The sequence below is a fragment of the Taudactylus pleione genome, unplaced genomic scaffold, assembly GCF_031769625.1.
Source record: "Taudactylus pleione unplaced genomic scaffold, aTauple2 ptg000256l, whole genome shotgun sequence".
Classification (NCBI taxonomy): domain Eukaryota; kingdom Metazoa; phylum Chordata; class Amphibia; order Anura; family Myobatrachidae; genus Taudactylus; species Taudactylus pleione.
The window spans coordinates 11745510-11772026 of record NW_028284658.1 but is presented as its reverse complement, the minus strand read 5'-3'; the positions used below and the strand labels follow the sequence as shown (position 1 = coordinate 11772026).

Sequence of the window (26517 nt, the reverse complement as noted above, 5' to 3'; positions counted from 1 at the left end):
AAGTTCTGCCCAGCGCACTCTGCCATTCCATTAGGCATTCCAGACCAATTGCCATTGCCACCCCTTTGTGAAATTTTCATCCAAATCCATCCAGTGGAAGGCCCAGAACAGGCTCCCCAGGTCAAAGTTCTGCCCAGCGTACACCAACGGGAGGTTTGACAGGGACCCTAACCCCCCTAAAATCTGGCCAGTATCCAACTGGACCACCTCGCGTTGGTTTCATTCCAATTGGTGCAGGGGTGGATCTTCAAGTTATTAAGTTTTGTTATGTGATGTTGTCCAAATCCATCCAGTGGAAGGACCAGAACAGGCTCCCTGGGTCAAAGTTCTACCTTGCGCACTCCACCGTGAGGTCGGACCGGGACCCCAACCACTCCATTAAGCACCCCAGGCCAATTGCCCTCCCTTTGTGTGACATTTTCAACCAAATCCATCCAGCGGAAGGCCCTGAACAGGCTCCCCTGGGTCAAAGTTCTGCCCAGCGTACACCAATGGTAGGCCCGACTGGGAACTCAACCCCCTAGTATGTCTTCTGGGATCCAATGCTACCACTCTGAAGTTTTCATCCAAACCCATCCAGTGGAAGGGTCAGAACAGGCTCCCCAGGTCAAAGTTCTGTCCAGTGTACACCAACGGGAGGTCCGACCGGGACCCTAATCCCCGTTTCCAAAAATGTTAAAAATAATACATTGCAATAAAGGGGGTGCCCACTTGGGGTGTGGTATACAATGTCGACGTTCATTATGTCAACATGGCCAAATGTCGACATTCATCATGTGGACACTGCTGAAATTTCAACATGATAGAATGTCTACAAACCGTCCCTGGTGGTCTAGCAGTGATTTACCTGTTCCCGATGACAACGGTGGCTTCTAAATCCCAGAGGTCACCTGTGGAGCAGTTTTGGCGCAAACATCTGACAAGCGGCATTCTGGTGAGTATTCTCCCCCTATCCCTAACCATAATTCCTAACACTCCCCCAGTGTTTTACCCTAATCTCCCACCACCCATAGCCTAACGCAAATCTCCCCTAGTGCCTAACACTCCTTCTCCCGCAGCCTAACACTAATCTCCCAGTGTCTAACCCTCCCCTTCCCGCAGCCTAACACTAATCTCCCCTAGTGCCTAACACTCCTCCTCCCAAAGCCTAACACTAATCTCCCTTAGTGCCTAACCCTCCTCCTCCCGCAGCCTAACACTAATCTACCTTCGTGCCTAATGTTCACCCTCCCGCAGACTAACACTAATCTCCCCTAGTGCCTAATCTTCCCCCTCCCGCAGCCTAACACTAATCTCCCCTAGTGCCTAACCCTTACCCTCCCACAGCCTAACACTAATCTCCCCTAGTGCCTAACCCTCCCCCTCCCGCAGGCTAACACTAATCTCCCCTAGTGCCTAACCCTCCCCCTCCCGCAGGCTAACACTAATCTCTCCTAGTGCCTAACCCTCCCGCAGTTTAAAACTAATCTCCTCTAGTACCTAACCCTCCTCCTCCCGCAGGCTAACACTAATCTCCCCTAGTGCCTAACCCTCCCGCAGTTTAAAACTAATCTCCCCTAGTACCTAACCCTCCCCCTCCCGCAGGCTAACACTAATCTCCCCTAGTGCCTAACCCTCCCCCTCCCGCAGGCAAACACTAATCTCTCCTAGTGCCTAACCCTCCCGCAGTTTAAAACTAATCTCCCCTAGTACCTAACCCTCCCGCAACCTAATACTAATATCCCCTAGTGCCTAACCCTCACCCTCCCGCAGCCTAACCCAAATGTCGACATTCTGAGTGTCAGAATTTCACATATTGACATTTCAGATGTTGACATTCTGAGGATGTCGACATGTTTCCTATCGACATTTCAACATTGTTGAAATAAATGCGACATTGTGGTGTCAACATTATGGTTGTTGACATTGTGAATGCTGACCTTATAACTGAATCCTTCCACCCCTTGCCCTTGTTACGTGAGTCCAAGCATTATTTGTCCTGTATTGTGTTTAGCTTAGGAAAACTAGTATACTGCAAGCCACCCATAGCTCATCAATAGAACAGTATGGATGAGCTAAGCTAGGGTTCTGTAGAAGTGCAGATCTCAGATCCAGGTAGCAGAACAAGACACCCCTTTTAATAGATGTAGAGGGTGGTGTTTTATTTAAGGAGGAGTTATCTGAAGTGGATAATTCCTTTTACTGTAACAATTACTTAAATTAGTTTGAGCACATTTAGTTTACCTCCAAGTGCATCTATACATAAAACTACAGATACTTCCTGCTTTACACAATATGACTTTACTCAGTCCTCGTTGTCTATTTCGTCGTATGCGCTTACCTAATGTTGTCTGCACAGCTAAAACAATTCCTGGTGACAGCTCAGATACATACAGTAATAGTGCTTGCACAAGGTTAATGTATATTCAACAAATAAACATTATGCTCACACACTATTGAGCTTTATTAAAAATGTGTTACACTATACTTTATCAGTGAGTTGACATGGTTTGGCATTTCTGGCATAGGCACAATGTGGCTTACTTATAACCTTCTCTGACATAACATGTATGTAAATGTAGGAGTGTCTGTAGCTACACTGTGCCTAAATCTCCACAGGTCCCACACTGGCTGCAACAAGGAATTTAATCGTCCAGACAAGCTAAAAGCTCACGTCCTCTCACATTCAGGTAGGTGGCAGATATGTATATTAAGGCATTAGAAGACAATGGTTTTTTTGTTGAAATAGATATTTTTGTGTATGCACATGTTTTAATGTATTGTGCATGACCTCTCCAAGCACCACTAACCACTATTCCAGACAAACCTAAAAACACAGTGTAATTGGCTGTCCTGAAAATGTAATTTGTATATCGCAGTACCTACCTGCTGTAATTACAAGACTGTACTCCGTATGTATAAACCTTCTAAAGAGGACAGATAAAGAAGTTGCTTATCGTAACCAATCAGCTTCTCAATATCATTTCTAATGCTGGGTACACACTAGACGATATGTCATATGATCCGGCGGATTGGACCGATATATCGGGCACATTGTCTAGTGTGTGCCCACTAAGTCGCTGAAGATGCGCACTCTTACGCGTCATCAGCGACATCCTCCATCGGCCCTACATGCAGGGCCGACAGGGATGTTATTATCGAGGGCCATGCTGCCGAATGAGGCATGGTCCCCGTCATCGCTGCCGGCATCGGCAAGTGTGTATGCACTTGCCGATGCCGGCTCCCCCGCCGGTTGCCGTCGCTGAAGATGTCAGACACACTAGATATCGTCTAGTGTGTACCCGGCATAATTGTTTTTTTTTTAATTCAATCATTTTTTATTAACATTTTTTAACATACATACAAAACAAAAACAGAATATACAGCAATTAAGCAGGATTAAATATGGAAAATAAATATAGCATACAATGAGCAAGTGTGTAATATTGCACATAATAGTATATTATGGTATAGAATAACAGGATATATGGAATACTCCTTATCATATATGTTTAGAACAAAAGGGACTCGAAGGCGCCATTCGAACACATAAATCCGGAGATAAGAGAAATACAGTATTCAAAATAAAAGTGATACACACAACCTGCTGCAACTAGCTTAAACATAAAATTGCATATCAAAATACCGAGCAAGATCAAAATAATAAAACATCCACATCTACCCAAATATCAAACTAAAACCTATATCTCTAAAAAATAAAAATAATTATTAAAACAACCCCTTCCCTGGACCCCCCACCCTGTATAACCTAATCCCAACTCAGGCATACTTGGATCCCTAAATACCCCCCAAACACAATAAGCTACCCTAACTACCTACCCCCCCCCTCCATCCAGAAATACAGTATAACAGAAACTCATGTATCTGATGAGAGCAATAAACTAATGACCTTAAACTAGGTTCTGCCCAGCTCTCCCACATTTTAAAGGAATGGTGTTTCTTCCATATAAAATACGTAGCATTATACTTCTATATATGAAAAAAAAATTAGCAGAGTAATTAAGTAATTCAAACAACTGGATAAATAATAATAAACAAAAATAAAATATCCAAAGACCTTAGAGCAAAATATTAGGTTTGAAAATATTAATCTTAATCTGGCCAGGCCTCAGCCTCTTGTAGGATTATATAAATAGTCCCGTCCCCATCTCCCCAAGAACACACTATGGAGCATGGAAGCAATAAATACTGTAAACTTTCTGCCAGTGGAGAGTAGATAAAAAGGGTCATGGAGTACTGCAAGGATAAGTCCCAGAACTATAACTTGTCTGTTGGAAGTGAAGAACGGATCTCTGTAAAAACCTCATCAAATTTGAAACATCCATAAACCGATAGGGCATCAGAAGCAGAGGTAAATACAGACCTCGGACAGGATATATCCAAATGTTGCACTGTTGCAGGAGACATGCGGACAGCAGCTGCAGAACTCACAGACACGATCATCACATCCTCAAGCTTGGTAAGCAGCCTCACAGTAAAGGCATTAATAGCCTGGATAATTTGCTGCATAGAACTACCGTATATATTTACGGGAAGGTAACCCCCTCAAAGGGCACACCTACCACCCGGACATTATTTACCCACTTGGGATCAGTCCTATTGGCTGACTTTTTCTTGGCTACTAGTCGGTATGGACAAATACTGAGCTGATATTATAACATAAGGGTACCGTATATATTTACGGAAAGGTAACCCCCTCAAAGGGCACACCTGCCACCCAGACATACCTTGATCCTTCCATATAGGACTTAATCATCATATATAATTTTTATTAGATTATTTTACCATCATACTCCTACTACCAGAAAGGAGATATATAAGAGTCTAAAATAGCCATCCATATCACTAGACGCATTGGTATATGGTGTCTATATAAATAAAAGATTGTTTATAACATTCATTAGATCTGTTGTCATCTCCACATTTTTTACCTTAGCTACATTTTCTATAATATGATATATAGACAAGGTGAGCGCATGGTACAAAATCTCTTTTTATCTGCATAGAACTAGCCATCTTTGAGGTACGTAGCCACCAGTGTAGTAGTCTCAGCAAGACAGGATGACCTGAGCAGCAGCCTGGAAGGAAATCAGTGGCAAGGTGATGGCGGCTAGCACACCACCAGAGCTTACCAGCACACAGCCACAAGGAGGTCAACAGCTGGGGAGGTACAGTATCAGAAAGCAGGTATAAAGGAGAAATCCCAGGAGAAATCCTCAGATGACCGCTGAAGTCGGGAACAACAGGGCAGATCAGCCGCAGCAGCAGAGATGGTGCGCAGGGAGACTCGCAGCCACAGCCCAAGAAGACAAGATGGCTGACGTCCGCTTCCAATACTCCCCAACCGATACAGACAAGAGCCGGCAGGAGACACACACCGGATCCCGCAGGACACAGTCAGGCACCAGGATAGAGTCCACAGGTAAGTATAATAACAGGAGTCAGCCCAGGGAGCTGGAGGCAGGAAAAACAGGCCCCAGTGGGAGAGGACCTGGCTGCTGCAAACTCCTGGAAATAAACTGGGAAACACTGCTTGCAAACTTCCACCTCGGTGCCCAGTTAGACTGGAGAAGGTAACATACTGAAATATCCAGTTTGGGGGAGAAACAACCAGAAAAAACAGGATAATTGAAGGCTATATGCAGGAGAGCTGGCAAAATGCTTCTTTCTCCTAGCTACTCCAGGCCACGCCGCCGACATAATTGTTTTTTAAATCAAAGGATTTATTTTCATTGTAACTTAAGAAGTTTGCCTATGTTCAAAAAGTAATTTATTGGTATTTTGTGGCATGTAGTTTACAAGGAATAAAAAGGAATAAAAAACACAGAAAATAGACTGAACGTGACACAGTACGCAAGACTAAGAAAAACAAATACACTTGTAACATGCTATGATATATAAGTCTACATTATACTGTACATATGAATCACCAAAGTCAATCATGGATTTTAAATCACTCATAATACATTCCTGATATTAATGGAATCCTCAGTACAGTAGTGGTTACTTGTAAAGGCTTGTGGCTATGATCACAGGCAGGACTGCCATCCGAAATTGTGGGGCCCGGGACTGGCAATATAGGCAGCCCCCCCCCCTTGTTTCTGCAACTCCTGCCATACAGTGTCTTTCCAGATTCAGTGAGCCACTCTTCTGTCTCCCCAGCCACCCCCCCCTCCTGTATCTCTCCAGCCAGCATTGCGGGCGGGCCCCCTCTCTTTCCGGGCCCGGTACACCAGTCCCGGCAGTCCCCCCCTGATGGCGGCCCTGATCACTTGGCACAACGCAGCAGTGGTGTGTATTTGGATGGTAAAATGACCACAAGCACATGTGGAGCATGACTGGACAAGCAGTCGCCACTGTATAAGATGGACTACGTAGAAAAAGTAGACAAATGTGCACAATTTATGTTCTGTACTGCCTCCTTTTCCCAGGCAGTTCAGTTTCTATAATGGAAACTACAATTCCCATCATGCCAAGTTTTCACCTAGAGCAGAATCACTGTAGTATCTTTGCAGATATTTGGACTGTAAGAAACAGCCATATTTTAAGTACCACTTTTGAAGAATAACTTATACTTTATATTTTTTGAATGAGTAGGTGTGCAAATCCAAATATAAATTGAACCCTCTTTTGTACTGGAAACATCGTGAACTAAGCATTGCACACTGGGATTTACAAAGTATAATTAATTTATGTATTTAACATTTTATTTGTGACTTCTAAATGGTATTTCTTTTTTTCTTTGGCGTGCAGTAACTTTTTATAACAAACAGTTGCTTGAATCACTCTTAGTAGTGTTCTCTTATAACAACAATCCATGTGCTGTTTCCAAATCAGGGATGAAAATGCACAAGTGCCAGTATTGCTCAAAGTCATTCAGTCGGCGTGCACATATGATAGAACATCAGAGAAGCCATACAGGGAACTACAGATTCAGCTGCCCCAACTGCGGCAAGGGCTTCACCCGCCAAAAATATTTGAAAGAACACAAGTGCCGACTACACCCAGAGACTGAGAAGGACCAGGTGAGCCGCATGAGAGGAACCTTTTGTAACGTAGACTTAACAACACATTTTAAAGTGCACTTTCCTTTCTTTGTGTGTTCCTTTTTTCCATTTATTGAAACACTCTAAAGTGCTGTCACTATTTTTACAAATTTTGCTAGTGATATATGCCAGAAATGTTTATTTTACTTTTGTAAGAGGTAAATCTTTTCATAAATAACATTTATTATTAACATATATTTATACAGTGCCAGCATATTCCATTTTAGAATTTGGAACAAAACTGTAATAGAATTAGACTGGGTAATTGCAGACAGACAGAGAGGTAAGATGGCACTTCTTACAATCTATAGGGAAATATGGTGTTCAATAGGATTTCTTCTCCAGGGGCCATAGGGCTCCACAGGGAGACAATGGGGTGTAGGTGGTACTTGGACGACCGGACACCAACAGCAAAGTGTCAGGTTCCGGTCTAGGATCGTCTGTTACTCACCTCAGCACCGACTTCCCCTGACTTCTCGCGCGGTCAGATTTCTGGTGCAGCAGCGACTGACGCGCTAAGTGTTATTGCTTAGGTGCACTTGTCTTCAAGTTGCTGCTCCGTGATTTGGTTACCGAGGTTGCCATCATGGTCGCAGCCATGACAGTATTCATCACCTGACTGACCCTCTTTCCAATGGTAGCATGATCTTTGTCAGCTGACGCTGCCTTCCAATGGACTGCTACCTTTGGGTATTTAACAGGCTCTGGACAACAGGAAGTTGCCCGTACAATATCGTTACTACTAGTGTTTGCTTAAACACCTTGCCCGCGTACTCAGTACATCCTGCGAGTACAATCATAGTGACATCCTGCTGTGCCAGCAGTGCGTCTGAAACACCTTGCCCGCGTACTCAGTACTTCCTGCAAATACAATCACAGTGTCATCCTCCTGTGCTAGTGGTGCACCTGAACACCTAGCCCACATAATCAGTACATTCTTCGAGTGCAACTACCATGTATACCTCCTGTGCCAGCGGTCATCTGATACCTTGCCTGTACTTGGTTCTACATCCTCGTACAGTGACCTCGATGGTGCTTCTCTCTGAAGTACAAACCTCCAGGGCCTCATATGTGTTCCATTTCCCACGTCTATTGGATACCTGATCAAAGGTCTGTGACCTGCTTGCTGGGTGCAGCTTAAACCCATATCCCGCTTCGAGGGATCACTGTTGAACACCTCCCAGCAGGTTAGACTCCGCGCCTTTGATCGGGTCTCGCCAACATCCCATACTTGTGGATGAGTAGGTCATACATCCAGGCCCCTTGCCTTCGATTCTTTCCACAACCCCGGACCTCAGTTTTCAGCTCCTTAGTAGGAGACCCTCCTGAGCCAGGCGTGACACAAAGCTTTTTCTGTCCTAAGATGCTCCGATCCTTCCTCCTTTACCCTGCCCACAGCCTGAAGGCAACTTAGTTTCATTGGTGTCCGGCAGGAGATGGATCACCGTTACACAGTGGGGCTGCTTTTAAGTAGCCCAAGCTTTATTTTATGATTTACTTTTTTATTTTATTTTACTATAACAGAGAAAGCAGTGCTAGACAGTCCTCTGACGTCTGCACTGCTGCTCCATCACCCCTCCGCGGCAACGGGACTCCAGCTATAGACTAGGTACTCTCGGCGGGGCATCGGGGAGACCAAGCTAGTTTGGCTCCTTGGCCCCCAGACTGCAGCTAGGACTCAAGGGGACAGATAAGGTGGGTTCCCGCTCACGTCCATGCGCAGTCTTACCTCCGGTGTCTGGAGACAGACTGGAGGCGCTGATGTAGACACCGGTCCATCCGGGAATCCACTAGAACACCAGGGCATAACTTATACTGGCGTAGGGAATAGCTGAGGCCAGGGACCCGATGGTTGATGTCAGCATAGGGGAGACAGCCCTCTCCCTGTGGCCCCTCCCCCAGCTCAGGGTGACATTCCACTGCGGTCTTGCTGCCCCTGAGCTGTTCCTCCCTCACCCTCTGTGCTACTGCTCCTACTCTGATTTCTTGTCCTGTTTAGCAGGTTTAGCTCCAAAGGATCCCATTCAAGACCTTGAAAAAGCTGCTTGGATGCAGTGAAATGTGTTGGTGGACCTGCCCTGACTCTTTGGCACTTGTCACTTTATTACTGAGCACCTTACAAGCTATTGGGACGCTGTCTGAACTTGGGATGCTGTGCATTATCTCCAGCTACTTGCTACAGGATCCGCCTGCCTGCATTGGAATAAACTTCAGTGTGAGACCATCGCTAATTAAAGGATTCCTCCGAGGATATATGTCATAAGCCGGTAAATTGTAAAATTTTCTTTGCGGGACATTTGACATCCAAAGATTTCTGGGCCTAATTCAGACCCGGTCGCAAGCGCTGAGTGCTCACAACCGGGTCGATGGTGGCCCAGAGCGCATGCGCACGACGGGCAATCCGTCACTCCGGGTCTCATACCAAAGGGGGCGTGCTGTCGATGTTGAGTGACAGCACGCCCCCTTTGGTGGGCGGGCCGGGGGGGTGGCTGCCCAAACAGAGGCGTTCCCATGTGAACGCCTACCGTTTGGGGCCGGCCCCACTGACATCACGAGTGATGTCAGTGGGAGAGATTTCGACTCTGTTAGAGCCGAAATCTCTCTGGGGCTTGCGGCAACGAGACCCTACCACAAGGGTCTTGTCGTAAGCCCGATGGTCGCGATGGTCTTGACCAAACAAACAGCCCTGGGCTACTAGACGTCCAGCTACCAAATCTGAGTACAAGCCTTCAGCCTGACAGGGTGGGCCTCCCCCTGGGGGATGGGAGGCCGACTTCTTCGGTTTGCCCAGTTCTGGCGTCAGATCACCACAGACGCCTGGTTAAAAGAAGTGGTCTCTCCATGGGTATGCCCTCTAATTCCTGAAGCGGCCCCGACAGCAGTTCTTTTGCACAGGCCCTCAATCGGATCCAAGCAAAGCCCTGCTCCTCCAGAAGGCCAATCAGTCCTTGCTGCACTTGGGGGTAATAATTCCGGTACCATCATCACAGTGAGGGACGGGTTATTACTCTACCCTTTTCTTGGTTCAGAAGCCCGATGGGTCTCATCGGCCTAACCTCAACCTCAGGTCTCTGAACAAGTTTATCAGGGTGCCCAGGTTTCGTATGGAAACTCCACACTCTATAGTCCTGGCTATGGAGCCTGGGGACTTTATGGTGTCTCAGAACATTCTGTACACTTACCTACATGTACCTATAGCGCCCTCTCATCAGCGATAACTGTCCTACAGCAACATTACCAATTTCAAGCACTGCCTTTTGTGCTTTCTGAAGCTCCACAGGTCTATACCGAGATCATGGCAGTTATGGCGGCCAATTTTAGTCATCAGGGGATCAGACTGGGGATCAGTTCCCTCTTTGTCCTATATGGATTCCACAAGAAGGGATGGCCAGTTAACAGATTCTGGCCAGATGGCTTCGCATGACTATCTCCCAGGCTTATAAGCAGGCTGGCCTTCCTGTGCTGGCTACGTGGGCAGCCCGCTGTGGCGCGTCTGCCGAACAACTATGCAAGGCGGCCATGTGGTCTTCTGTCCACACCTAACTTAGGTTCTATGCCTTTGATACATTTGTCTCTCAGGATGCTTCCTTTGGATACAGGGTTCTCCTCTCAGCTCAGGAGCGTCCCCGCCCTTGAACAACTGCTTTGGGACATCCCCATTGTCTTCCTGTGGAGCCCTAGGGACCCTGAAGAAGAAAAGGTGAGTTATGGTAAAACTTACCTTTGTTAACTCTCTGTCTTCGGAGTCTATAGGGTCCACAGGGCACCCGCCCTGACGTATCTGGCTTCTATGGTTTTTTTCCTCTTGGTTACTTGTTTCCTTCTCTGTGTGAGAGTGTGATTCATCAGTGTACCAGTCTTCCTTCTCTCCTATCCTGCTCTTGCCTTGGGCTTGTTGACAAAACTGAGTTGCCTTCAGGCTGTGGGTGGGGTATGGGGGGAAGGACCAGAGCATCCTGGGACAGAAAAAGCTTTGCTGTTGGTGTCCGGTCCTCCAAGTACCACCTACACCCGATTGTCTCCCTGTGGACCCTATGGAATATGAAGAAAGAGAGTTAACAAAGGTAAGTTTTACCATAACTCTCCTTTTGTGCTACATATTTTGCCAGATTGCAAGGGTAAATTGCTCTTGGTGGGTTACATGATCCAGTCACACAGCAATGTAGGCCTGGGATCAGTCCGTTGTGTGAGTGTAGAAAGAGAACATGTAAGTTTTGATGGAACTGTAGAGGGTAGAAAATTGGGTAAAATAACTTATGGAGGTTATGTGGGTGGAGTTTAAAAAAAGGAAGGGTGAACATCCCCACTGGAACGAATCAATCCATATAAAAGAGGCCTCTTTAAACAGCCTTGATCCAGACATATCTCTCTCAATCTTGCTCTAGGTAGTGCTATTATATATTAACAATTCTATATTCATCAAAATATATTAAAATATTACAGATCAACATAGTGACAAAAGAAGTAAGAAAATGTGAAGTAATAAAACTGTTTACCACGTACTTTTCATCAATTAGTAATGAAATGCTATATTTAAACTGTATAGTATATGTAGCCGAATAAATCAAATCATCGTGTCTTCCACCCTCAGTGAAATATTGCTATTACAATAGGATGTTTATGATGTGAGTTGTGATCTATGGGTATCCCTATATAGATTCTCTGGATTAAATATCACAGTTCGAGTGGGGTCCCAAGTTATACTTTGAATTATGTGGTATTTTATTATTACCACTTATTTATATAGCTTACTAGCTGAAGTACCTGGCATTGCCTGGGATTAAATCTAAGTTATTAAGTTTTATTATGTGATATCGTATCCATCCAGTGGAAGGCCCAGAACAGGTCAAAGTTCTTCCCAGCACACTCTGCCGTGAGGTCGACTGGGGCCCAAACCTCTCCATTAGGCATCCCAGACCAATTGCCACCTTTCTGTGAAGTTTTCATCCAAATCCATCCAGTGGGAGACCCAGAACAGGCTCCCCGGGTCAAAGTTCTGCTAAGCGTACCCCAACAGGAGGTCCGACCGGGACCTCAACCCCCTGGTATGTCTTCTTGGATCCAATGTTGAGTGTTCAAAAGCAGCAGAGAGAACCAGGTGAATTAAAAGTGTTGGTAATGGCCTTTAGATTTAGCAGTGATCAAATAATTCGGAGCAAAAGGCGGACTGAAGTGGGTCCAATAGGTTGTATGAGGTGAGTGTAGGCAAGGTTCTCAAGAAGCTTGGAAGAAAAAGAAAGCTGAGAATTGGAACAGTAATTTGAGAAAGAGCTTGGGGCAGAATTTAGTTTTTTGCATAATAGGACTAGTCACTGAATATTCAATTAGTGACAGAAGATACCAATAGAGAGATTACAGGTATTAGTTAAGGTTGGGATGAGTACAATAGACAGTGAACAACTGATTTGTGAGGGTATAGGATCGGATGGAGAGGTTGTAGAGTAGGCAGATGAGAATAGAGTAGATACTTTATCTTCATTGATGGGATCAGAAAAAGACAAGGTGTCAGAGGGTCCAGGGATGGAATTGAGCTGGTCACTGAGGAAGAAGATTTATGTCAGATCTTATCAATTTATACTGATGGTAGTCAGCAGGTTTGATGTCAGAGATGTGAAAAGAGAATTAATATATTAAAAAGGTGTTTGGAGTTAGAAGCCTGAGCAGAAATGAGAGATTGGTATGTTTGTATGATAGTGTCCCTAGAATTGAGGTAGACCGTTGTATATATGAAGAACTCTACTTTACAACAAAGATCTTGAAAATAATGGGGTAGATTTACTAAAGCTTCTAACAATGAAAAGTAGTGCGGTGAACCATAGCAACCAATCAAATTCTGTCTACCACATCTAAGGATGCAATTGAGAAATGATAGCTAGTATCTGATTGGCTGCTTGGGGCAACACCACCACTTTTAATTTTTAGAGGCTTTAATAAATCTACTCCATTGTGTACTACAGTATGCCATGGTTGGAACCAATTCATCAGGGGCTATTTCTAGGGTTCGGCAAGATGTGGCACACCAATATTAGGAGACGACAATGGGCCCTTCCCTTATCCCAATTAATTTCCCAAATCTATAACTGCTTGCACAAATTTGTTATCCAGCCATATTCATTTTGTATTGTAAGGCACATTTTTTTTGTTTAGGAAAGGGTTCCCTGTGTGATGTGGAACAACATAGCAGTTGCTTGGACACCTATGGCTATAGTTAAACACTGACCTCCTACATATTGTCATTTTGCTTCCATTTTTTAATGGTTCCTCGGTGCATTGTTACTAGCATTTTTAGTGGCATCTTAGAATTTACTGTTAGCTCCCCAGTGTGCTTATATGTGGTGAATACAAAAATTTTATCATGTAGTGTTGCTTAAAAAATGCTAACAGAATGCTAATGAAACTCCAACACATGTTAACACTAGAAATAATGTTTTTTTACTAACAAAGCTCAAAAGTAAATTTTTGCACCAAAACCATAGCCGACACTCAGCCGTATGCTTGATAAAATCTAATTGTTTGCTATGGTTTTAGTGCAGATTTGCAACTTTGAGTAAAGTTATCTCTCCTCTGTTTTATTTCTTATCCCAGCTAAAGCACTAACCTAGCAAGGTTGAAATGATTGTAATAGTACATAGAATATTGTAGAGCAGCGGTTTTCAACCAGTGTGCCGCTGGTGGTTGTTTAGTGTGGCGCCGCCGATCAGATTGCTTCAGTGCAATCAGTGCAGCTCGGGCAGCGTTGCCGCTGAGCTCTTCTGGGAAGCTCAGGCGGGCCCAGGCCGTAACCTCTGTAGGCGTGGTGGCGTGAATCACAAGTCACGCCTGCCCGCTCAGCCAGCCAGTCATCCCACGCGCTCCACCCGCCGGCCTGCCCGCTCAGTCAGCCAGTCATCCCGCCTGCCCGCCCAGCCAGCCAGTCATCCCGCCCGCTCCACCCGCCGGTCTGCAATCTGCTGTGCTGACAGCTCTGCACTGTCAGTCGATGAGGCACAGGTAGGTGTCAAAAAAAATTATATTTTTGTGTGAGCCAATGTGACTTACAGTTTTTTTGGAGGGGAGGGGGAAATGTGGGAGCAATGTGTTTTTTTTTTCTGCAGGGGTCAGCCAGTGTTTTTTCGTGTGTGGGGAGCAATGTAGTTTAGAATTATTCTGTGTGTCCAGCCAATGTAATTATATTTCCTGTGGGGGCAATGATTTGTTTTTTTTTTTTCTGAGGGGGCCAGCCAATGTTATATTTCTCTGTGGGAGGCAATGTATGTGTTTTATTCCTGGGGGGCCAATGTGTGTGTGTTTTATTCCTAAGGAGGCCAATGTATGTGTTTTATTCCTGCGGAGGCCAATGTATGTGTGATTTATTCCTGCGGAGGCCAATGTATGTGTGATTTATTCCTGCGGAGGCCAATGTATGTGTTTTATTCCTGCGGAGGCCAATGTCTGTGTTTTATTCCTCTGGGGCCAATGTGTGTGTTTTATTCCTGTAGAGGCCAATGTAGTGTGTTTTTTTTATGTGGGAGCCAATGTGCATGTTTTTTCAACGGTTGCGAACGCCGGACGGTGTGCCTTGGCAATTTTAAAATCTTGCGTTGTGTGCCTCAAGTTGAAAAAAGTTGAAAATCACTGTTGTAGAGCATTACATTTCAGTGATAGGGAAGCCCTAGGGGGCGCTTTTAACATACCCATTGGTCAGCAGTCATATTGCTCAATCGGACAAATTAAAGCAAAAAGGGGTATCTGTCCTCCCCAGACACACATGAGCAATTCGTCTTAGAATCCGTTACATGTGGTGTCCTCAGAGCTTAATCAGTGTCTAGCAGGAATAGTGCGCACTATAGAACGCTACTCCAGTTTTAAAACATGTTCTGATTCTAGAAATCTTCCTCGTTCTATCCATTAGCTTATAATGAATTCAATTATCTGAGCCGCTCCATGGCTCCCACCCGTCTGATCACTAAAGTTGCAATGTCAGCTGTTATATCAGGAAACAAAATCTTGTTACTGTGACAAGATGGTTTATTTCTGATTGCACACATGGAAATCTCAGTTTTTATCATGCAGTTCGATAGCAGAAGACCTGGAACACATTTGTGTACTGTCAGGTTCTTGTCAATCAATTGTACCATTCTTGGAATCTGTAATTTTGTGCCTTATCATAATGTTTATATAGTATCATAGTATAGTGTGTCACATTCACTAGACACGGTACCGAAAAGATATTTAATAGTACTAACTCAATGTTCTCTACCTTCAGCTTGTGTACTGTATCTTTGAGCAGTTAGCAACAACCCCACTTACTGTAGCTACTCCCTTCATATATTCAGGTGTATTCTAATTTATGTCTTTTAGGTCAGAAAGGGTCAGAGAAAGCGAGGGCGAGGGAAACAAGATGAAGAGGCGGGCTCAGAGAAAGAAGAGACAACATTGACAGAATTGAAGAGCAGCAGAGAACAACTTGATGAAACTAGTCCTGGGGAAGAGAGTTTTCAGCAATCAGATGCTGTGCTCTCTATTGTCGTTGACGGAGCTGGAGGCTCAAGAGAGAGCTTGGTGGTACCATCTGGTTCAAACAGTACAACGTCCACTACTGTGACCCTAGCTGAGCTGCAGAATGCCACAGACCCTTCCTGTTCTATGCTGGCAGTGCCCATCTATATACAGAGCCCACAGTGATAGGATTCTTTTACTAGGATTCTTTTACTGCTTTTACTTTTTTAACTAAATTGTAGTCGTAAAACTATAATGTTCCCCTACAGTAGTCAATGGGGAAAAGAATATTGCAGCGATGGGAGTGAAGGCACACACAGTCACAGCAGTACTAAGCCTTTACTATCGGCCAATAACCTGTTATGTCAAACTGTCCAACCAATGAAACTATATAAGGACACCCACAAAGTTTCTATAGTAAGGCTTTATCCATGCTCAGAACACAAATCTGTTTAGATTATTCAATCTTGCTATTTAATAACAATGTATATATGTACATACTGTACATTCGCAAATGTATTTATATTTTTTTCACTTTACATGTAATGTGCAATTTTTACATTTGTGTTATTAAACATAAATATTTATACAAGGATGATGGTCAGTTGTGCTTGAGCTGGCATACTGGCTTTATCGATGGCTTGTACCAGGGCAAAGCCCATTCAGAGTGACCTTTTTATTAGCTATAGTTTTATCAAACCCATTGGATAACTCATCTCTGGCAAGTAATGTTAATTCAAAACAAAAGGTCCACATGTTGAGTCTGATGCAGTGTTGCAGAGCTTATCTTGCATGAATTTGTAATCTGTAATGAGCATACATATGTACGGGAGATGCAGTCTTATGCATTTTGATCACTTCTACATTTAAATCTGAAGAAGTGAAACAGGGTGTTCTCACGCAGGCAAACTCAATGTGGTCTTCGCAGACCCGGACTAAAGTGAAAAGACAACAGTTTGGAGGCGTATATTTTACATCTAGTATAGGGTAAGTTATGTCACCAGGCATGCAGGACTGGATTAAGCCTTTTGGGTGGCCTGGGAATTTAAGGGGTCTATTTACTAAGCACTGTTAGGAGACAGAGTGAAAAGTGATAAGGTGCCATCCAATCAGCTTCCAACTATCATTTTTCAAACACACCCTGTGATATAGCAGTTAGGAGCTGATTGGCTGGCACCTTATCACTTTTCACTCTGTCTCCTAACACTGCTTAGTAAATAGACCCCTCAGATAGGTGGGCCCGTCCCCACTCCTCTGGCACTCCCCTTCTCATCTGCATTATTTCCACTCATCATGCGGACTGCCCCCACTCGTCATCTGGCCAACCCTCACTTGTCTGGTCCTTAGAGAATGCACAGGACTGCACAGTTCAGCAGTGTGCTCCGGATGGGGGGGCTCCTTCAGAGAGAAGAGGGTCCGGAGCACTGTGCCAAACACCTGGTGAATCTCTCTAAAAAAAAAAAAAAAACAGAATCCTAAAAACATGTTAACCTCATGTGTTAACATAAAGAGAAAATAATTTTATGGACAAGACCGCATGCGCACATTTTTTTTAAATATAACTATATACAGTAAAGCCAGGTCTCCATAAGCCTGTCCAGCTTCTGCCCCGTCCATTGCCATGTCCTGCCGCCCTGTCCTTTCCAGGTGTATACTTACCGCCCGACGGGTCCTCCTCTCCTGCTAAGGTCTGTCCCGTTTTCTCAGTGAGAGCCTTTAAAGGGGTGGTGCGCACGCCCCGGCTTCGCATGAATGTTGGAGACAAGACAGACATCAGTAAGTTATTATATAAATGGTGGTATAGTGCCCCAATTAAACAGATTATTACACAAAGACAGCACAGCAGATAACTTATATTTATAGCTGTGTTCTGATAAAAGAAAAATTTTGTGAGTCCCCCTAAGGGGGAGGTAGTCATGAGGCCGACGGTCGAAATGCCGACCACCGGCTTCCCGACTTGGAAATCCCGGCAAGGGACTAATGATAGGCGTCCAAATCACGACTCCTATCATTATCCACCCGCCGAAGTCTAGACGCCCAGCATACTGGACAAAGGTAAGCCGGGTGTCGCGAGCGGACAGTCGCGGGGTGAGGGAGGGTTAGGCGCCCCTGGGGGGAGGTTTGGTTTACGCACCCCTGGGGGGAGGTTAGGGTTAGGCACTAAGGGGGGAAGGTTAGCGTTAGGCACCCCTAAGGGAGGGTTAGGGGGGGAGAGGGGAGGGTTAGATAGGTTACTTACCTATGTCGGGATCTGCGCTCTTCGGCATGCTGGTGTCCAGCCGTAAATCATATCACACCCCCTTAAGGGCCTTAAATATAAAGATATGGGGCCAAATGTAATAGGGTGTCAGTTTTGGTAAATTGCGAGTTTGGTGCTAAACTCGCAATTTGTCACAACTCTCCAATGTTATAATGTGTCAGTTCACTATAACTCGCATTTTTCAGAGTGACTAAAAATCTCCATTCTCAAACTCGCATCCAGATGTTTTCACAGTGAAAACAATCAACTCGCCCAATGTAATAGGGTGTCTGTTTTAGACTTGCAAAATAAAGATAACCAAAGTCTCCAAATAATAAACCTGCTTCAGGCTAGCGAGTATATCCTGAGCAGGTCAGATTAACACAGAAACATTCACATATCCATGAGATACGTGCATGTTTGTGTTTTTTTTACATATTTCTTAAGTTGTGGAACTACAAGTGCCAGCGGGCCCGTAATGCCCCGCATGCTGGTATTTGTGGTTCTACAAATACCAGCATGCGGGGGAGGCTTGCTGGTACTTGTGGTTCTACAACTAAAGACAATATTTAACCCTTTATTTTACACTAACACTATCAACCAAGCACCCACCGCCCTAGGGTGGCGGGTATAGCCCCGGGCTTTCAGTCTAGGCCTGGGGTGCCCTGGAGAGGGGGACCCCTTTATTGGAGGGTCCCCAACTCCCCAGGGATCCCCGGCCTGGGCTGACTAGCGGTCAGGGGTAATGCTTTGGCCGGGGAAACCGGTGAAAGATTTTCCCTGGCTGTGGCATTGTCCCCCCGCTAGAAAGAGTTTGGTGCTGGTTTTGGAATTTTCAGGGGACCCCTACTCATTTTGTCCCCTGATTTTCCAGAACCAGGACCAGCTCAACAAAGCCCTGTGCTGGTTCTTAATATACAGGGGCCCCCTACGCATTTTGGCCCCTGTATTTTTGGAGCCAGGACAGGCTTTATAATGCCCGGGGCTGGTTATGCTTTTGGGGACGGAGTGCACATAATTTTTATTTAAAACACACACAGAAGTCATCACGGATCTCGCTGATCTGTGATGGCTTCTCTAAAACTCGCACCTTTTAATGCTACTCGCATTAAAAGGTGTCAGTTTTCATAGTCCTAAACTCGCATATGTAGTAGCCTCGAGCTGAAAAGTTTCTACTGTTACTAAAACTGACTACCTATTACATTTGGCCCATGGTCTCCTCAGACCTGATAAATTTTTTTCAGGTAATACAATTTATCCTGCCTTCCAGTTGTCTAAAGAGCAAACAGTCTATTAAAAAAAATATGTTTGCAGTTAGTGAGAAACAAATCAACGCTGCTGCTTGACTGTCACACAGCATCCACTTTTAAAAGTCAGACTGTCAGCCCTAATAAAATATACAATCCTCCAATCACAGGGTCTGATTCAGTAAGGATCGCAGTAGCAAAGACGCACGCAATCGGTCGATTACTTCGCATTGCGTATGCATCGCAGTGCGCGAACTAGCAATTGCGAAGGGAAATGCGTTTGCAGAGGCTATGCAGACCCAGAGCACATTGATTAACAGAAAGTGCCATTTGTGGGTGGTGACAGGGGGTGGTCAGCCGAACGCAGGCGTGCCCGTGCGTTCCAACGCCGTTGCAGGGGCGTGCATAAATTATCCACTGCAATACCATATGTGGCCTGAGGGCTCATAGCGTGTGCTGAGGTTAGCAATTCCTGAGTGAGGTCTGACCTGCCTTAACTGTGCGTATGTGTCCGATGTTACCGATTATTTCTCTATGTTGCCCAAGTATTCGGATGTGTGTAAGGGGAAGTGGACGTCCTTATGGTAAGCTGTGATCGCAGTGCGATTGCAAACATTTGCATTTCACAGCTAATATTAGCAACGGTTCGTGCATTCTTCCAGAACAGCAATCCATGCTGAATCAGGCACACAGTCCCAACCTCTGCTAAGCAGACACTTGTAATGTACAGAATCAGAACACACACCGCAGAGAGGAGCTCAGAAGACACGCTGCTGTTCTCTCAGATGCATGCCACTTCACTGACTACTGCAGCCGAGGTCTAGTTTGAAGATGGTGGGAGGGCTATAGGTGTTCTAAAAACACAAGAAGCACTCTGCCACTAGGAATTACACATATTTTATATACTGATTATGCTTTTTCATGGGTCTATTAGCTCATAGGCTTAAAGAGACAAAACCTCCCCCAAGCACATCAATTAATAGGCACCTGGAAATTAACTGACAAAAATTGGTTTACAGACAGGAAACGGGGTGCAAGAGAAAATGTGACCACAAAATTGTATTAAACAATAGGCTTTAATCCACGGTACTCAACCATTTGCGGTTGTATATTACCACACCATTTAAATAAAACAAAAATTATACAGGCTCTGTACTCATTTAACCATACGCTGCCTTAGAACTGTCCCCTGATTGGCTGACAGTGTCTGGCTCTGAGTCAATCAGCGCTTCTTCCTAGACTCCTATGACAGTGACCCACGTGGGAACTGTACCAGTGCGTGCCCGTGATATCTGGTCTCTTTTTGTTTTACCAAGACCCGTGGACTACTACATGGACAAGGGGACTGAGTATGTCTAAGGAGTAGATAAGTATAAAGTGTGAGTATGATTTACTAATTTTTAATAAAGGGTTAAAACATTCGGCATGCATGCCCTGTCATTTTGTTTTATATTTTCTTTGCAGTGGATGTACAGCTGCCAGTGGGCCCAGAATGTGCAGCCATGCTGGCACTTGTATATCCACAAGTGCCGGCATGCCGTTGCAGGCTTGCTGGGACCTTTAGTCCCACAGTAAAGAACAATATTAATATCTAATTTTTACACCATTACTCCTGCACCCACCGCCACCAGGGGTACAGGTGATTACCCCAGGGCTGTTTGATGCACGGTAGGGGGGACCCCATTTTATTTTGGGGGTTCCCACTTTCTAAAGATTTCCAGCCCTGGGCTAACCAGTTTGGGTCTGGTTTTACATTATGACAAGGGGGCCGCAAGTTGTATGTCTCTCTGCTAAAGTGTAAGCCCCCCCGGCTGGTTCATCAGTTGCTGGTTATAGGGAACTAGGGGGACCTGCAACGGTCCCCCCCTCCTATTTTTATGTAACAGACAGGATTTGAGGTCCTGGGCTGAAACCCACCGGATGATAAATCTGCGTTTTTTTAGACAGCAATACACCATCGTTAGCAGTCGGTTTCTGTTGGTTTGGAAACCGACATAAAACCTACTTTTAGTAAATTTACCCCTAAGTGATATTAAGTGAAGTTAATATGGGAAGCAGTTGGGAAGCCGATTGACGGAATCCCGACCGTCGGCTTCCCGACTGTCTAATCCCGGCAAGAGGTTAAATGACAGGCGTCGAAATCCCGGGTTAGGGTTCCCGGGAGGGACTTAGGCTTAGGCACCCCCCGGGAGTTTAGGGTTAGGCTAGGGGAAGGGAGGGTTAGGGTTAGGCACCACCGGGGAAGGTTAGGGTTAGGCAACCCTCAGGGGACTTAGGTTTAGGCGGCGGGGAAGGGGGGGGGGTTAGGTTTAGGAACTTAGAGGGGGGATTAGGGTTAGGCACTTGGGGGAGAGGTTAGGGTTAGGCACCCCTAAGGGAGGGTTAGGGGGTAGAATAGGTTAGTGAATACTTACCTTACGACGATCTGGATTTTCACTGCTGCCGGGATGCCGCTGTCGGGATTTGAATCATACTGAATCCGTTAATATATAGCAAAGGTTGTGCATTCTATATAATGTACATTAAATAACTGTAGTGTTTACACTTGACCATGGGCCTGATTGAGAGATGTAAAGAAACCCTTTTTGTGCGTCTGCACATGCCCATGTGCAGAACGAGTACTGTATGTTAGCACGCAGTGCCCCCAAGCCACAGCTGCGGCCGTTTGGGGGTGGGGAGGGGGCCTGCGCTCCTGGAAACAGGGATATCGAGCAAGTTTTTTAGGAGTACCGAGGCCAGGATCTGCATCGGAGGATGCAGATTTCCTGGCCTCGCAAGATGCAGAGAGTGGCCAGTCTGAGCAAGCTTCAGCTTACTCAGTTGACAGATGCTACAAAACATCCAATGAGTACGATGCTGAGTCTGCGGACACAACACTCGGATCTGCGCTGCTGGCTGGTCTACTGGTTCCATCTCTGAGTCAGGCCTTATATCCATCATGCTGTTTGTCGCTCTTGGTTTGTTTTTTTGTATTTAACCCCTTGAGTAGTCCCACTCAAGGGGTTAAATACAAAAAAACAAACCGAGAGTGACAAACTTCCATCTTCCACATACTTCAGAGTGCAGAGGATTAGTCTGATTCGTCACCTACACTCAAGTAGAAGAATAACATTTTAAAAATAAATATCTTGCCTACGTCGGCTGTCAGCACTGGTGGGGGGCCAGGTAGGAGGCCACAGGTCACTGACATCATGAAGTAGCAGGTCTTTCCCTGCACTACAAATTAAAAAAAATACACTTGCAATGACACATGGAAACGTTAGAGGGATGAATCCAGGATAAGTCCAAGACAACGCGCTTTGGGGCTAGAAGAGACAGTTGTGCCATCAATTGTTAAAGAAATAGTGGGAAGTGAGGTTATGTTGGAGGGTGAGAAAATGATCAGCTCAGTCTTAGACATATTAAGTGTAAGAAATCGCTGGGACATCCAGGAAGAAATAGCAGAGAGACAGCTGGAGATACGAGTGAGGAGAGAGGTGGAGAGGTCAGGGGAGGAAAGGTAGATCTGAGTATCATCAGCATAGAGATGATAATGGAGGTCAAAGAGCTGATGAGTTAACCTAGAGAGGACGTATAGAGGGAGAATTGTAGAGGAACCTTGGGGAACATCTACTGTAAGAGGCTGTGGTGAGGAAGAGGAGTCATGAGAAGAGACAGAGAAGGACCGTCTGAAAGGTAGGAGGACAGCCAGGAGAGAGCAGTATCACGTAGACCAAGGGAGTGAAGGATTTGCAGCAGGAGAGGGTGGTCAACAGTGTCGAAGGCAGCAGAGAGGTCAAGGAGAATAAGCAGAGAGTAGTGGCCCTTGGATTTGGCGGGAAGGAGGTCATTGCTGACTTTTGTGTGGGCAGTTTCAGTGGAGTGGAGAGAACGGAAGCCAGACTGAAAAAGATCAAAGAGGGAGTAGGAGGAAAGAAAGGTGGTAAGGCGGTTGTAGACAATACGCTCAAGGAGCTCGGAGGCAAAAGGGAGGAGAGAGATGGGACGGTAGTTGTAGAGAGTGTTAGGATCAACGGTAGGTTTTTTAAGAATGGGGGAGACAAGGGCATGTTTGAATGCAGAAGGGACAGTGCCAGATGAGAGGGAGAGATTAAGGAGGTGGGTAAGATGGGAACAGGCACAAGGAGAGAGGTAGCGGAGGAGACGTGAAGGGATAGGGTCAAGGGTGGAGGACCGGATGAGAGCCATGACTTCCTCTCCAGATACAGGGGAGAAGGATGTCAGAGTTGGCGAAATGGATGGAGATGGGTGATCCGGGAAAGGAGGAGGTGTAGAGCAGGGGGACTGGTGGGATATGATGTCCTGATGTATGGAATCAATTTTAGATGTAAAGTAGGTAGCAAAGTCAAGGACAGTGAGTGAGGAGGGGGTGGACAGAGGAGGGAGTTGAAGGTGGTGAAAAGACGCTGGGGATTTAAGGACTGGGAGGAGATGAGGTTCTTGAAATAGGACTGTTTAGAGAGGGAAAAGGCAGTACTGTAGGATGAGAGCATAAATTTGAAGTGGAGAAAATCTGCCTTAGAGCGTGATCTTCTCCACTGTTGCTCGGCGGTTCTTGAAAACTTTTCACGATGTGCAGTGTGAGTGTATCTCTGTGCTATCCTGGACAGGCATCGGAGCGTTAAGAAAGTAGTTTTAATAGTCCGGAGTGTGACACTGTGTTTGAAAAATGACAGTTAGGAGCTGATTGGTTGGTATTTTATCTCCATCCATTTTATCCCCTAAATCACCCCCTATATTACTATACTCTCCTTTCTTCCTCCAAAACATTGTGCACTATATCACCTTTTCTTAACAATAATTAGGAACTACCCCAGATCCAGACCTCCCAACAGTCCTGATTTTGCAGTAGTGTCTTGATTCTCGGACAGTGTTCTATGGGGGCAAAGTTGGGAACAGTGGCATCACTAGGGTTGGTATCACCCAGTGCAGTAAATAGACCCTGCGTCCGCACCAAAAAACGGAGATGATGTCTGCCCCCAGAGACTCTCCATGCACTGCCGGCTTCTTCTCAGTGATGGGAGCCAGGCGCTGCACTTTGACGTTAACGTGCAGTGCCCGCTCCCGGCTTCCGTCAATTTGAGGTCACCCCATCGGATGGTGTCACCTGCTGAGGTCCACGTGATGCCACTGGTTGGGAAGTTTCTCACCTGCTGCGCTACATAGCACATCATCCATACACTAGGAAAAGGGACTGGGGCATAGTTACCTACTAATCCCCGAATGTGTAGAAGACTCCCCAGGAATCCTATCAAAAGTTAGGAGGTGTGCAGATGAGCGAATTGAATGACTACTGTACCTGTTTCAAAGTGTTTTTTTCTAGACTGATAGCAATGTGAAATGATCTGAAAACTTAAACACTACATTTGTTTGTGCTGCTTATCCTGCGGCTTTGTTATAAGGAGGGATTTTAGGTCCCATTCTCATACTTTCCATTAAGAATTTGCTGTGTTATTACACCACTCTGCTACTGACTGAACACTTCCTCCTTTTGATATCAGGTCTGAGTCACCAGACAGCACATTTTCCATGTCACATGATGGTGATGCAAAATGTAATATCTTCCTGCTGCACCAAAAACATCACTGTAATCAATGTACATACGCAGTTCCCAAATGTTCTTAATTTCTAGTATGAATTTTTTTCTCTATTACTGTACAATTCAATTTATCTTGTGTAAATTAAATATAATAATCCCTATCTCTTCTTATTCTTGCAATTAGATGATTTGTAAATATTGGAACTGTGCACATAGGAGATTACATTCAATTATTTCTGGTACATTTTCTTAGTCTATTTGTCCACCCAAAAACTTAAAACACTATTATTCTTTATATTATTACAGTCTTATGATATTATTTATTCTTGTCCAAGTTTGAAATAAATTCTTCATTATGTTCTGCTTACCTTCCGAAATTTTCACTGTCCACTTAAGAGAGCAGTCCTACCAATAGGGAGGCATAGCTGCTTTTAAATTGGGGCATATGCCCCCAACCCGTTCCCCCACGCATAACAAAAATGTAAATTGTTGTGCGTATAATCCTAGGAGTCGGGGAAAAATTCTGCCAATCAGGACGGTGGGACAGTCATCTAGAATGCGATTAAGAGGTAGCAATTCAGAATGAGCTGGTACCCATGCCATCTAGATATAACATGGTTAGGCATAATAACTCTCCTAAACCATGCTTGCTGACTGTGCAGACTAACCCTCTGAGAAGATGCAAATTGCAGGTCTACAGCATTAGGGTGGGGCAGTGATGATGCAATACACGTCATTGAGCTCTCATTCCTGACCACTTTTATCTGTGCCTGCTTCAGAGATAGACACATATCACACAGCCGGTACGTCTTTTTACGCTGCAGATGTGTGATATGCTAATGCTGCAGGAGGTGTCTTGTTTAAATAGACAACTCACGACGGCTTCTTAGATCTGCTGCTGTGCCCAAAGACGCAGCATCGGATCATCAGCGTGAACATCAGTCATCTTAGTAACCCTCAGGATGACAGGGATATTCATGCTGCTGCTGTCAGTGAAGCTGCGTCCTTGCCCCTAGCTTCAGCATGCTCAGAAAACGGGGCACGACAAAGCAGCCCCGGATCTGCACATGGACAGTGAGCTCCTGCGCATCTACAGATCTTAAAACATTGGTGATGGCGATGTACAAAAACCATCGGGGTTGCATACAGTATATCTCTGAATTAGGCCCTCTGTCAAGAATTACACAAACTCTGGAGTCTGAGAGAAGCTTCAGAAATCTGACAGCCTGTAACACAGGAAATCTGTTGCATAACTGCAGCTATGGTCCTGTGTAAATATAGTGACCTCATTTGTGCAATATACAGTGCCGATGCTAAGAAGTGCACTTTCTAAGCACCATTACACAATTGTAAAATCAAAAATGAGCTGGGGATTATGTTACTGCCTGCCTTACCAGCCTTCCTCTGTGACAGCTCTTACTTATTTTCATTTTCATATACAGGTATTGATAAAAATATTCTTCCATTACCATTATGTGGTAATAAATTAATGAGCATTCATCAAAAAGAAAAGTACATGTATTTTGCTGCTTTTTGCCACTTAAATATATGGGAATAAGCAACATGACACTTCTTAGAATAACATTTATATTGTGGCCATTTGCGCAGCTGCATTACCTGCTGAGTTTAAACCAATAATATAAGCAATTGCTGAAACAAAATCCCATCTAGAGAATGTTTCATAATTATTGGTGTAAGGTAGAGATACTCTGCAACAGCAGAGGTTCCCAAACTCTGCCATTACAGTTCTTGCAGGGGCGTTTCTAGAGAGGAGGGGGCCCGTGTGCAGCCTCGACACGGGCCCCCTCCTCTCTGCCCGGCGGCCAGTGCCGGAGTTATAGACTATGGGCGCTAGAGTGTGCCCAGAGTCTATAATGTATGCACAGGTCACCGGGAAAATGGCCACAGCGCCATTTTCCCTGTACTGCACATGCACAAATGATGGGAAAATGGCCGCCGCAACCATTT

At 45.1% G+C, this 26517-nt stretch overlaps 1 protein-coding gene across 2 annotated transcripts in view; it reads left to right on the top strand.

Annotated features, from left to right (window-relative positions):
* ZNF341 (zinc finger protein 341) overlaps positions 1-16117 on the top strand; it is a 63834-nt gene extending 47717 nt beyond the window's left edge. For both annotated transcript variants that reach the window (XM_088480803.1, XM_088480804.1), the window contains exons 14-16: positions 2599-2669; positions 6838-7025; positions 15387-16117. In XM_088480803.1, coding sequence (XP_088336929.1) covers positions 2599-2669; positions 6838-7025; positions 15387-15710 — 583 coding nt within the window. In that variant the 3' untranslated portion in view covers positions 15711-16117. The remainder of the gene's footprint in view (positions 1-2598; positions 2670-6837; positions 7026-15386) is intronic.
* The last annotated feature ends 10400 nt before the right edge of the window (positions 16118-26517 follow it).